At 40.2% G+C, this 14,291-nt stretch overlaps 2 protein-coding genes across 2 annotated transcripts in view; both read left to right on the top strand.

Moving 5' to 3' along the window:
• aldh16a1 (aldehyde dehydrogenase 16 family, member A1) overlaps positions 1-3,052 on the top strand; it is a 19,661-nt gene extending 16,609 nt beyond the window's left edge. The window contains exons 16-17 of the mRNA XM_034893639.1: positions 306-431; positions 599-3,052. Coding sequence (XP_034749530.1) covers positions 306-431; positions 599-766 — 294 coding nt within the window. The 3' untranslated portion in view covers positions 767-3,052. The remainder of the gene's footprint in view (positions 1-305; positions 432-598) is intronic.
• A 4,873-nt stretch (positions 3,053-7,925) lies between these two features.
• LOC117957720 (ferritin, middle subunit) lies at positions 7,926-9,816 on the top strand. The gene is made up of 4 exons (XM_034893732.1): positions 7,926-8,244; positions 8,743-8,889; positions 9,388-9,513; positions 9,624-9,816. The coding sequence occupies exons 1-4, from the start codon at positions 8,143-8,145 to the stop codon at positions 9,777-9,779; spliced, it is 531 nt and encodes a 176-aa protein (XP_034749623.1). The 5' UTR covers positions 7,926-8,142; the 3' UTR covers positions 9,780-9,816.
• The last annotated feature ends 4,475 nt before the right edge of the window (positions 9,817-14,291 follow it).

Consider the following 14,291-nt stretch of genomic DNA (forward strand, 5'->3'; position numbering starts at 1 on the left):
GGCAGTTCTGAAGGCAAAAGGGGGTCCAACCCGTTACTAGCATGGGGTACCTAATAAAGTGGCCGGTGAGTGTAGTTGCTCTCAGGACATGTGCACCTCGTTCCCCCCTCTCTTTTTCTTTTTCTTTTGCACTACTTACATTTTATATTTTTATATTTTGTGTTGACACTGTAAAGGGTTTGCTTCAATCTTGTTGCACAGATACTGCACTTGTGTATAATAACAATAAAGGCATTCTATTCTATTCTATTAAGAAAACCTGTCAAACCTGTCTATGTATCTGTAATTTGCGTCGTCCTCTTCAGGTGCTCCAAGCTTCAGACCTGCCAGCAGGATTGGTCAGTGTCATCACAGGGAGTAGGGACGAGCTGACAGCGGCTCTGGCTAATCACAGTGTCATCAAGGCCATCTGGTATTGGGGCAGTGCTGAGGTGAGGACTAACACACATCAACACACTCCACCAGTGTTCAAATTTCATATCATGGAAGGCAAGATTCCATTATATGCTTACTCTTAACAATACCAAGGACACCTAACTGACCCAGCCACCACACATTCTCAACTTTTTAACTCCTGCTCTGTGTTTCCCTGCCGTAGGGCTGCCAGTTCCTCCAGTACACCTGCACCAGCCCTCTGAAAATCCTGCGTCTGTCCTGTCAAAAGGAAGATGACGGGAAGGACTGGACTAAGTGTCATCCCTCGCTCCTGGAAGAGATGTGGAGAAATGCCATCCAGTGGAAGAGTGTGTGGATTCCTACTGCATAAAAGAAACCAAAAGGGAGAATGTAAGAAGAAGGTGACAGAAAAGATGGAGGGGCGCAGAGTTGCAGATGTGTGTCTGTGGGGTAAAACTATAGGATGTAGATTTAAAATGAAGGATAAAAAAGAATAACCATAACCATGTAAATCATAAGATGACATGACATGAAATTAACATACAACAAATACCCCTAGTAATTGACCCACCCGCCTTAATTGCTGCCACAGCACAAATGCAGTTTACTATGAAAACAGTGGCAGATTTACTACTCAAAATTATTTTTGTAATTTTCAAAACCATGATTCAGAGGCAGGCAAAAGCCGGATTCTCATTTCTAGATGGTGACTGTTGATTTTCTGTCTGTTTAACTGTCACTTGCAAGTTTTTTCAGCTGCAGCTAATTAGGGGGTTCTGCAAATTCTTGCCAAGTAGGAGTGCTCCTTTTTCCACTGTTTTCCACAATGTATTATTCTTTTTTTTGTGGGAGACTGTAAGTGATTTATTTCAACATATGACAGTATTTCGGATCAGAAGTTAACCGTCCTATATAATCTAAAAAATGTGGCCCCATGCTGCCGGCTCAGGAAACAAAATTTACCTGACATGAATAAAGGCAAAAGAAAAGGAGGTAACACAAATCCTAAAACCAAGGAAATGTTAATATTATTATATGCAGTACAGTCATAAGTTTTTCCTGTATTTTCAATATCTTTGGGGTTTTATCAGCTCCAAGATAATTTGAAATGAAGACCGATTGAAGTTAAAATATGAAACGTTCTGTTATGTTTTAAAATATAGTTAAACAAAATGCATATAAAGGTAAATTTTCCCTTTTTAAAATAATCCAAATGGACCTTTAACTCTAATCAGTATCCTGTTAAACAAAAGTTTAAAAAATCATTGGCTTTATTAACATAATGAACGACCATGTTGGAATGAACAAAGTTACATTCAGGAAGAGAAGGAAGTAAAGGCCAGCGGTCAGACAACAATGGTTGATTTAGCAGGTTATTAGTAACTAGAGTTAAAAAAAACAAGGAAGATTAAGTGTATTAACATGTTCAATTTTCAGTTTATGGCAGGAGAAGCCACAGAAACTAGGTCGGAGTTTGGTTAAAAAAAAAAAAAAAAAAAAAAAACAGACTGGATTTTACCAGATTGCACTGAATGCTTACTTTGAAGGTCACAAGTTGGCTGGCAGTGTTGCTGGTGTGTTAACATTGCATAAAAATGACCACCAATAATACTTGCTCTTAGGATCAATTCATTGTTGGTTTTGGTGTTTTGACAGGATGTGTTGATGATAATAATGAAAAGATTAGATAATGCGAGCCTTACCCAAACTTTCTCAGCCATGCGTTGGAGCTGGAGCTGACATTCCTGCCTGTTGTGCCAATTTTCCTCAAGTATAGGTCCGACAATACACCACAACAACATTACAAAATGGCTGCTGTGAAGTAGAGCTAGAGCTAGGCATGTTATATCCTTAAGAAAAAATATCACGGTTTCATGGTATTACGGTATTGCAATTACAGCTTTTAAAATGTACTATTTTGAAATGTCTGGGTAAAAAAGAACGCTTTTCCTCCCATTAAATAAAATTTATTATATGGTTAAACACACTGCACACTGTCAGGGAGAGAGATTTCTAAACTGCACTGTCTGTCCTTGACAACTCATAAAAGAAACCTCGTACCACAGGAACGGTATGACGGAAATGTTTAGTGGTTATGAAACACCATGACTTTTTCAATCTGCGGTTTACCTTGAAACCGGTACCCGGCACATGCCTAGCTTATAGCACGGGCCCTTCTTTAAGCGAGAGGCTATTTCTGCAATCATGAACACAAAGCCTTATGACTTTCTACCTCTATCTTCTGCTATTCTCCTTTTTTTCCTATTAGTCATCATACCTCACATAGCTGTTTTTGTTTCATCCAGGCAGACATGCAGGTAACAGAGCTCACTCTAGTAGTTTTTTTTTTTTCTTTTTTTTTTTTTACAACAAATGTTCCCATTTTTTTAAGTCTACAACCTGAAAACTCATCTGCCTTAGAGTTCTCTCAATGACTCAGCAAAAAAGAACATGTACTGTATATCTTTATTACTGTACAATAACACTGTACCCTTTTAGCCACACTTGGCGCAAACATTCCCAGTGGAATCTAGTTTGTTTCCATGTCCAAGTTCACATTGTCAAAAGAAATTATAAATCTGTATGGGTTTCCAGAGAATGACACAGTGGGTCTCACTGTGTGAAAGCCATAAATAAAAGAAGATATCCCAGTGAATTTATACACAGTATTGTCATTTTTTAGCCTGGCTAAGCCAGCTTGGCTTTTTGGACAGCCTGTTGGTCAGTAGATTGATGGTCCTCAAGAAAAAAAACTAAATGACATCCAAAATATGAATAAGGCAAACTTGCTGTTGCGGTTCTTGTCAATGTCAATCTAGCAGTGGTTGCGACTGGGCCGGACCACTTGACACACTTTGGTTAAAATGCTTTTTTGGTTTTCCTTAAATCCTGTTTCCTCTGTCTTCCCCCTTTTTGGGACAATGTGTCTGATTCCAATAAAAGACCTGCATATCCCAGCACAGTTGTTAAATTGGTATTACATTGAGCCTAAGCAAAAGCTAAATAAGACAATAAGATACAGTCAAATACAGTTGTTTAGTCGGTCAAGCATCGGCATACTACACGGATCCCTGGGATCACCAAGTACGCAGAGACTAAGTTTCCCTAGCAACAGACATAAGTCGGAGCCACGCATTTCTAGACTGTCAGACCTTGTGAGCCCCAATCTATTCTTCCCCTCGTCTCTTATACCTTCTTTCATGGGCTCCCTATGTTTCTCCAGCACAGGGTCTGTTATCTTCACACAACACACGCCAGGGTGAGGGGGGCCACTGTGTTAAGTCTCGTCCTCATTTGCTAACACATGAAGCGGTACATTCTGTTCTGTCTGTCATGACTTTTAACTTCTCCATAGTTATGGCTTGAGCTAAATCTTCTGTGCGTCAGAGTTTCCTTTTGTTTGGGGAATGCCAATGTAATGGACAATACTTTTATAGTTCTTTTCTAGTCTTAACAACTACCCAAAGTGCTTTTACATAGGACAGGACCATTCACCATTCACAGACGTTCATACACTGTGGCCGAGGCTGCCGTACAAGGTGCCACCTGCTCATCAGATAGGCACTTACACACATCAGGAGCAACGCAGGGTTTAGTGTCTTGCTCAAGGACACTATGACATGAAACCGCAGTGCCAGGGATCCATCCACCAACCCTCCGATTGGCAGACAATGAGCCCTATACAGATCTGCCTTCCCTGGAGAACTTGTAACCCCCTCTATGACTGCACACAACTCTTTGTAACAAGCAGACGCGAAAACACACTAGGTCTCTTCTGGAAACCTTTTACATTCTTATTATATGTATAGTAAGACCATTTTCTACACTAGTTACTGGTTCCTTTTTTTTTTTTACTTACTGTTCCTTTTTCAAAACTGGTTCCAGCCAGCAGAGCCAGGAATTAACTACCCATGAGACATTGCCTTGGTCACAAGACTCCTTCCTTGAAACTGAGGTGCTGACACAACAATGACACAGCACAATCCTCTCTTAAACCTGATAGCACTTTTGTACAAGACACTGCACAAAATAATGCCGGGTGCAGTCTAAAATGCTGACCCACTATTTTGCGTGAGAATGTGGGCTATAAAGTGAGTAGAGCCACAGACATTGTGCTGTTATTCCAAGTGCTTATCTTTTCAAATTTTGTTTTATTGTTCCCTGGTTTATAGTTAATACCGTGTGTACTGACAGTGGATCTGATGTCTTCCTGTTTTATGCACAGATTTAGCCCAGGAGTGATAATGTCTTTTACTAAAATTAACAATTTTCCATGCTGGTTTAAAGCTTTTACACAAGGCGGGTGTGACTTCTGTAAAAAATGTCCACCAGGAAAGAGCACAGTCATCTGCTTCTAAAGCCAACAACCACACCAAGTGTTTCTAGAAGTTTGTAGAATGAAGCTCCTAAAAACAAAACAATGTAAAGAATGTGGGTTGGACCAGATAGGATGAAAGCAAAGTAGTTTTGGAAGTTAATGGAATTAATTATTGGAATACATAATCATGTTGTTTTTTAAATGAATGGGTGGCTCTTTGGACTGCAGCCATACCAACCACACTACATTTTATCCAGATTAACACGTGGGTGGATAAAACTAGTGCCATTACCGTCATAAAAGTCAAGAATGTGTTACGTAATTAAACAGTCGTTTGAAAAAAACAAAACTGCACAAGCAGCTGGAATGTTGCAATGTAGTTCACCAGGTCTGGATGCTATGCTAAGTAGATTAGCAACTGTTTCAAATTACAAACTTAACACTTGAAATACATTTGTTAATTCAAAATTAACTTTATTAATAGTATCAAATCGTAACAAGTGTTATCTCAAGACACTTTACAGGTAGAGTAGGTCTAGACCACACTCTATAATTTACAAAGACCCAACAATTCCAGTAATTTCCCCAAGAGCAAGCATTTAGTGGTGAGGAAAACTTCCTTTTAAGGAGAAACCTCAGACAGAGCCAGGCTCTTGGCAGGCGGAGTCTGGCAGTGCCGATTAGAGGTGCGATGAACAGTGGCAATAACAGTCACAATAAAGATAATGGAACTATGACTAGAAATAGTAGTTGTAGTAGTAGTTGTAGTAGTTCATGGCATAGCAGGGCACTGCAGGGCGTTACTGGGTGTAGCAGGGCACTGCGAGGCATAGCAGGACGTAGCAGGGCACTGCAGGGTGAAGCAGGGTATAGCAGGACGCGGGGCGGGACTACCACGACAGCTGCAGCCATGAATTAGGTGTCATCCTAATCCAAGGAAAACTGCTGGAAGAATAAAATAAGGGGAATAAGAGCTGGGAGCTAAGTTAGTAACAAGCATTTTTAGGACATGGATGTACACAAATGGAAAGATAGAGGAGAGAGGAGCTTAGAGTTTCAGAGGAAGTCCCCTGGCAGTCTAAAACGTAACAACTACAAAGAGAAGTGTCTGAAGCTGTACACCCTCCCCCGCCGGGCTAGGCAAATATTGCGGCTCCACGCTCACTAACTATAAGCTTTATCAAAGAGGAGAGTTTTAAGTTTACTCTTAAATGTGGAGACGGTGTCTGCCTCCTGAACCCAGACTGGGAGCTGGTTCCACAGGTGAGGAGCCTGATAGCTGAACTCCAATTCTACTTTTAGAGACTCTAGGAACCACAAGTTCTGAATCCTGGGAGAGCAGTGTTCTAATGGGGCAATAAAGCACTAAGAGCTCTTCAAAAAATGATGGTGCTAAACCATTTAGAGCTTTGTTGGTCAGAGAATTTTAAATTAAATCCGGGATTTTACAGGAAGTTAATACAGAGAAGCTAACACAGGAGAAATATGATCTCTTTTCTTAATTATTGTCAGAACACGCGCCGCAGCATTCTGGATCAGCTGGAGAGTCTCAAGGGACTTATTTGAGCAATAAGCGAGCGATTTGAGCGAGTATCGTTTTGATACAGTTACAGTGGAATATCTGTCAAATAAAAGGTGTATGATGTACTCTTGGTCCCATGGTTCAGCATTAGCAGACTGATGAAGTGTTTCTTTTATTGGTGCGGACATTAAACTTAAAGGAAGCAACTAATTTAAGACCTGAGACGATGAACTTTAACAGCTCCGTATCCACACATTAGAGGGGTTTTACTAACGCTGAAACTACAACTATTACAATTTCAGACAATTGATCAGTTGACACTACAAGTTACCTTTGACAGCAGAATTAAATTAGCGGTCCAAGTAAGATTACATTTGACCATTGGATACTGTTAGAAAAAATTGACTAACTATCACGTGTTCTTTGATTTGATGAGGATGAAGAAAAGCTGAGGGTCCAATTGAGAATTAAGAAAAAGGTTTCAGGAAACAGCATGATGAAGATGATAAGACAAAGACAGTACGACACAAACATCATGAGAACACTGCAGCTGACAGCAGACTGGATCCATGCTTCCCCCTGATGGAGTCACATGAAACCAGTCCTGAATATCACACACATTTATCCCCTGCACCTGGGGGCGGTTCCTTTACACCTGGTGCATTCAAATCCATTCTCATCGGCCCGTCGCCGGTATGGCAATATGCCGAGCACATTTTCGCTCAGAGGAAGGACATGTCTCTAAGCTCCGCCCCTTTGGGTTCGTTTTCAGTCACAGATCAAAAGGTTCTGTCATGTTAATCAGCATTCTATTGTCTTAGCCTAGTCTAAGACACCAGGTGGTTGGAGATCAGAAGGTTACTTCCTGGTTTGAAGCAATCGACTTCTTTCTATATGTTAAATGCCAGACTTGACTGATCAATTCTTTAGAGTCAGAGGAAGAGGAGGAGTGGGAAGGTGAGAGAAAAAAAAAAAAAAAAAAAAAGGAAGGTGAGAGACAAATGGGCCGTCTTGACCTCTTCAGAGACAAAATGCATATTATCCCATCCTGGCTGCATCATACATAAAACAGAAATAAATTGTTTTCAAAACATTGTATTTTAACTTTTCATAACTCAACAATACCTTTGATATCAGGATACAGAGTAGCATACATAGTACAGTGCCATGTAAACTAAACCATTGTTTTTGTCTTAGGCTCAGATGCTGAACCTACCACTTGTCCTGACACGCCCTTAACGTCCACCTGTGGCTTCACGCTAGTGGAAAACTACTGGCATCACATTTCTCTGTCAGTTAATTATAGCCTGGTAATGAGATTATAAAGGTGGTTGGAGATCAGAAGGTTACTTCCTGGTTTGAAGCAATCGACTTCTTTCTATATGTTAAATGCCAGACTTGACTGATCAATTCTTTAGAGTCAGAGGAAGAGGAGGAGTGGGAAGTATTCAAATATGATGTAGTTTATTGTCTTTTGAGATATAAAAAGTGCTTCGTCATTGCAGCCGACCAGCTATCAACAGTTAAGAAATCTGAACCCATTGAAATATGAAACCAAGATTTCCATGTAGAGCTGAGAAAAATGCAACCTCACTGGTCAGTCATGTGCTGTCTGAATTTCGTAACAGACGGAAATGCACGTTACGTTACGTCTGTCACGTGGTCAGGCGTGGGGTATAAATACAAGGAGAAACGCTATTGGTACTTCACAACCGGGAAGAAAGCCTACAGGAGTTCTTGCTTCAACAGTGTTTGAACGGAGCTTCTTTCTTCGTCCCTGTTATTACTTCAAGAGTCTGCATTCTAGACACAAATAACCTTTACTACTTCAACACTACTGGAAAAGTCGACGTAAAGCTTTATTTTTGTACCGTTTTGTTAAAAACTCAAAAAACGCCAGCAAAAAATGGAGTCCCAAGTGCGTCAGAACTACCACCGCGACTGCGAGGCCGCCATCAACCGGATGGTGAACATGGAGCTGTATGCCTCCTACACCTACACTTCCATGGTGAGAAACACGAAGCTTTCCTTTTTCATAGTAACGTTACACATGCTACCGTTATGCTACTGTAGTGATGTCTTGGAAGTATTCTACAGATACAGTGGGTGACTGACCTTGTTAATCTTAAAAAGGGCAATGTAAAACACAGTTAGTTATGTTAAAGTAGAGCAGCATTTCAATAGTAGCCCGCTTTGTGTTCATTTCTCGGTTATTTGTCGCGAGTTTTTGCCTGATAAGGAATTTTAGTCCCCACCCACAACGAGTTAGAAATGCCATGTCCTTCTTGTGCTCTTTTTTTTTTTTGTAACTTTTTTTCTTTTCTTTTTTCTAACCCTCGTGATCTAAACTCGTGCATGTCTGTCTAAACCGACAAGACATCACTACAGCATCATGTGCCTGACCTCTACCATGCTTAACTACCGTTTATCACAGCCTTTATTTTTAAATAACGGGTGGTGTCTATTATAGTAATCAGTGGTTTTAACTTGCCTCTCTGGTCCGCAGGCCTTTTACTTCTCCCGTGACGATGTGGCCCTTCCAGGCTTTTCCCATTTCTTCAAGGAGAACAGCGACGAAGAGAGAGAGCACGCCGAGAAGCTGCTGTCCTTCCAGAACAAGAGAGGAGGACGTATCTTCCTCCAGGACATCAAGGTCCGTATAGACTAGACAACTGGTGCTATATTTAGGGTTACTTATTTGCCACTTCTTAAATTCTTTAAGACTCTCTATTGCACAGGCTTGATACTATTTATCGTTCAGCTCCGTTTTTACCTTAGTTAGGTCTGGATTATAATTTCCTCAGTAATGGGGCTGCTTGATGTGGAGAGAGACTTTTGGTCAATATTGAAACGCAACTATTTAACAAATTACTCAACTAATTTTGGAAAAATGTTGCCGTTATTCAATTTTAAAACGGTGGAAACGCCTAGAACTGTGAAATGCTTGGAACTTTGTTTTTCTCGACTACTCTTTTTGTAGTTAGGTGCAGAAATTGCAATTTGAAAGAATTTAATTCTACAGCCCTACTCCATAATTGCCTCTTGAGCTTATGAAAACGGACCCAGAAGTGCAGCAGTACAGGTGTAGAAACTGACTGTTCTGTGTACACAAGGCTTTATTCTTTCTGCTATAATTGAATGTCTTCTGTAGAAACCGGAGCGTGATGAGTGGGGGAGCGGGCTAGAGGCCATGCAGTGTGCCCTGCAGCTGGAGAAGAAGGTCAACCAGGCTCTGCTGGACCTGCACAAAGTGGCCAATGAACATGTAGACCCTCATGTAAGTATGAATATTATTAATGCTAAGGGGTTTGTTAATGAGTCCTGGGTAAACTACAAACTTATGTGCTTTCAGATTGTATGTGTTAACTTTCTTTCTTTCCTCCTCAGCTGTGTGACTTCCTGGAGACCCACTACCTGAACGAGCAAGTGGAGGCCATCAAGAAGCTGGGTGACTACATCACCAACCTCACCCGCATGGATGCCCACAACAACAAGATGGCAGAGTACCTGTTTGACAAGCACACCCTTGGGAGCAAGAGCTAAACTCCTAGTCCCAAGAGCCGGGAGGGAAATGTCAATCTAATCTCAGTCTTCTGCTTCAGCTGTTCATTCAGTTTATCATCTAAGCTTCTAAGACCGAAAAGTTGATGCATTCTCGTATGTTCTGTTGGTCTCGCTGTTAAATATCAGGTGGAAAGAGGAGCATTCATCAGGTTACGGCTTTGCAACTTGTCACCTAAGTGTAAGCCTCCTTTCTGACATTGGTAATTGTGACTAAATGTATCTGATATTTTACTCTGAATAAAACATTTTGAGCTGGGTATTTGGTCTGTCTGCATCTCATGACCCAATTACATAAAGATGTAATTAAATTTTGACTTTTTTTTTTCACATGCTATAGTTTTTTTGACACCCTTTTACTGGAACTTTAACATTGTATAGCATGACTTTTTGCTGTATGATAAAAGTACAAACTTTTTTGACATGCTATATTATGACTTTTTGTTTCTTAACCTACTACACTAACAGTTTGACGCCCTATGCTATGACCTTTTAAACGTGCAAGCTAAGAACTCTGACAGCTAAAATTAACCCTTAGTAGATAACACAAGAACCAATCCGGAACCAACCAAACCAAGCTAATTGTGGCTTAGAGAACAGATACTCTAACTGGGACTGGTGGTGCCACGCTGGGTTCTTTGCCATGACCTACAACATTATAGTATACTAACTTTTTTCAACATAACATACTATGAAAAAAATGTGGAATGGAAAGAGGTTCCGCAGCATCCGCTGCAGGTCCACCAGGTTCTGCAACAGCTTTTTCCCCACTGCCATCAGACTGTTGAACTTCTGATCCATAAACTGAACTCTGCACCTATTGCACGCCATCGGGTATTAAAATGCTGCTGAACTTTTAGCCATTTCGGTTCCTCTCTTTTTTACTCTTCAATTTGCACACTGTTCATCCCCTGCACTGTTTTACACTTTGATCACTGCTGCACTTCTGTATAACTATTTGTAAATAATCCGGAAAGGTATTCCATTGCACCTGGAATAGCATTGCAATATTTATAAGCTGTATGCAACGCAATTTCGTTCTGTATGCACTCTGTACATATAAAATGACAAATAAATAAAGTTGAAGTTTGAGTCTTTTAGTAAAATACATAGTTTAACAATCTATACTAGAACTTTTTAGCATACTATAAATACCATAAATCTTTTGACAACTTTTTCTAAATTTACTTACTACAGTGAGGAAAATAAGTATTTGAACACCCTATTTTGCAAATTCTCCCACTAAGAAATCCTGGAGGGGTCTGAAATTGTCATCATAGGTGCATGTCCACTGTGAGAGACCTAATCTAAAAAAAAAAGATTCAAAAATCATGTAATATTTGGTGCAGTAGCCTTTGTTTGCAATTCCAGAGGTCAAACGTTTCCTGTAGTTTTTCACCAGGTTTGCACACACTGTAGAAGGGATTTTGGCCCACTCCTCCACACAGATCTTCTCTAGATCAGTCAGGTTTCTGGCCTATTGCTGAGAAACACAAAGTTTTAAGCTCCCTCCAAAGATTCTCTACTGGGTTTAGGTCTGGAGACTGGCTAGGCCACGCCAGAACCTTGATATGCTTCTTACAGAGCCACTCCTTGGTTATCCTGGCTGTGTGCTTCGGGTCATTGTCATGTTGGAAGACCCAGCCTCAACCCATCTTCAATGCTCTAACTGAGGCAAGGAGGTTGTTCCCCAAAATCTCGCAACACATGGCCCCGGTCATCCTCTCCTTAATACAGTGCAGTCGCCCTGTCCCATGTGCAGAAAAACACCCCCAAAGCATGATGCTACCACCCCCGTGCTTCACAGTAGGGATGGTGTTCTTGGGATGGTACTCATCATTCTTCTTCTTACATACAGGGTTAGTGGAATTAGGACCAAAAAGTTCTATTTTGGTCTCATCTGACCACATGACTTTCTCCCATGACTCCTCTGGATCATCCAAATGGTCATTGGCAAACTCAAGACGGGCCTTGACATGTGCTGGTTTAAGCAGGGGAACCTTCCGTGCCATGCATGATTTCAAACCATGACGTCTTAGTGTATTACCAACAGTAACCTTGGAAACCGTAGACCCAGCTTTATTCAGGTCATTGACCAGCTCCTCCCGTGTAGTTCTGGGCTGATTTCTCACCTTTCTTAGGATCATTGAGACCCCACAAGGTGAGATCTTGCATGGAGCCCCAGTCCGAGGGAGATTGACAGTCATGTTTAGCTTCTTCCATTTTCTAATGATTGCTCCAACAGTGGACGTTTTTTCACCAAGCTGCTTGGCGACTTCCCCGTAGCCCTTTCCAGCCTTGTACAGGTGTACAATTTTGTCTCTAGTGTCTTTGGACAGCTCTTTGGTCTTGGCCATGTTAGTAGTTGGATTCTTACTGATTGGATGGGGTGGACAGGTGTCTTTTTGCAAATAACGTCTTCAAACAGGTGCATCTAATTTAGGATAATAAATGGAGTGGAGGTGGACATTTTGAAGGCAGACTAACAGGTCTTTGAAGGTCAGAATTGTAGTTGATTGACGGGTGTTCAAATACTTATTTGCAGGTGTATCATACAAATAAATAGTTAAAAAATCATGCATTGTGATTTCTGGATTTTTTTTTTTAGATTATGTCTCTCACAGTAGACATGCACCTACGATGACAATTTCAGACCCCTCCATGATTTTTAAGTGGGAGAACATGCAAATTAGCAGGGTGTTCAAATACAAATTGTCCTCACTGTAAATACTATAACTTTTTAAAACATATTTATATATTAAGACTTTGTCAACATACTACACAAACTTTTTCAACCTTTTCAGGGATAAATTATTTATGTAAGCTATGTTTTCTGGCTTTTGTCAAATCACTTTGTAAAATCAGTTTTTAACTGAAATGTAAACAAAGTTATTAATAATAATAATTAAAATCATGACGACTGACTGCTCTATTCAGGTTGTTGCTGTCCATGGAACCACCCCTGCCAAGGGGAGAAGCCCCTGACTGCAGGCCCGCAGACCTCAATGTGGGCGTGGCTAAACGTTGAGGGGTCGGGGTTAGACATTGAGGGGGCGTGGTTAAACGTTCAACTTTCCGATAAACGATAAATTAAACGATAACTTTGATATCAGCGTGAATTCAGCGGTATGCACCCACGCTTCGGACAGCCCTTTTTAAACAATAAATAGTGGGAGTAAGTGTGACTCTTATAGTTGTTGAGTTTTTCAAAAACAATTAAAAAAACTGGTTATGTTTATTTTAATGTTACCGCACAAGTTGAGCAGGCCGAGGTTCGGATTGGATGGCTAGCTCCCTTCTTTAACTGTCTATGCTAGCTCCAAGTAATCTGAAAGTGTGGAAAGGATTAAAGTAATCGATTCATAACGCTACAGAGCTGCAGGCGCGTTTCTATATCAGCTGTTACTGTTGTCAATTTTTTTCCCTCGTAGTTTTCTCTTGTTATGGCCAAGGGCTTGTTAATATGATTTATTTCCTTTTGTTAAACATGTTTATAACATTAATTATTACACTAAATTAACAGCTTGTCTCGGTGGGAAATAACTTCAGTCTTGTTGTTTTACATGGCAGACGTTATGTGTTGACTCAAACTGTTGGGCAGTGTGGTTGAAAACTTAAAACAATTTAACAAAATTGGGAAATATTCTGTCTCATGTTATGAGCAGAACTAAACTATGTTTTGGGGAACAAAAAAGGAGATGGCGTTGCAAAGTTTTCCTGGAAGACTTTCCTATGACGTAAGTGTCTATAAAATTATTAAGGATTCAGTTTATATTTTAACATAAATTGTCCCAATGAGGAGATGGCCAAAAACAGGAAAAGATGATGTGAATATTAATATTTCATTAACATTTTTACTGTTTGCCTGCTAGTTTGTTGTTCAATATTTGTTGTTAAATTAAAAAAAAAAACAGTATGATGGAAAAGGAAACGATGACTTTCTAATTACCTTTCAATACCAACAGGAGCAGACTCAATAGACTGATCAGGAGAGTCAGCCTTGTCCTGGACTTTCCTGGACAGTCCTCTGGACCCCATAAAGAAAATGGGGGAGAGAAGGATGTCTAAGCTGACATCCATCATGGACAACACCTCTCACCCCCTACACGACACTGGGGGGTCCCTGAGCAGCTCCTTCAGCAGCAGACTGATACACTCCCCCTACACATCTTATGTACATTATATAATATATATAATATATATTATAGTCTCATGATCCTTTAATTTTGATAATATTAAGAAAGTATCAGGTTACAATTGATTATGATAAATATACATTCAAATATTCTACTTTTTTATCATTTAATGCATTACTGAGGTATTTAATGTTTTGTAAAATGTGTCAATATTGTATTTCAGAATTAGTAAAACCAAAGATTAAGTTCATTATGTTTAAATCGCTTCATTTTGCCACATCCGTTAAGGTTTCTTGTCCCTCTTCGGACACCATTTTAAGGAGACTTTTTGGAGTTTTTTGGAGACTGTGCGGGGTTA

The sequence above is a fragment of the Etheostoma cragini genome, chromosome 15 (assembly GCF_013103735.1).
Source record: "Etheostoma cragini isolate CJK2018 chromosome 15, CSU_Ecrag_1.0, whole genome shotgun sequence".
Taxonomy (NCBI): Eukaryota; Metazoa; Chordata; class Actinopteri; order Perciformes; family Percidae; genus Etheostoma; species Etheostoma cragini.

Bases quoted from the DNA above. Each gene is read 5' to 3' on its own strand.
- LOC117957720 (XM_034893732.1), top strand. From the start codon at position 8,143: ATGGAGTCCCAAGTGCGTCAGAACTACCACCGCGACTGCGAGGCCGCC. The intron at 8,245-8,742 runs GTGAGAAACACG...TCTGGTCCGCAG, and splicing joins CCTACACCTACACTTCCATG to GCCTTTTACTTCTCCCGTGA. The intron at 9,514-9,623 runs GTAAGTATGAAT...TTTCCTCCTCAG, and splicing joins ATGAACATGTAGACCCTCAT to CTGTGTGACTTCCTGGAGAC.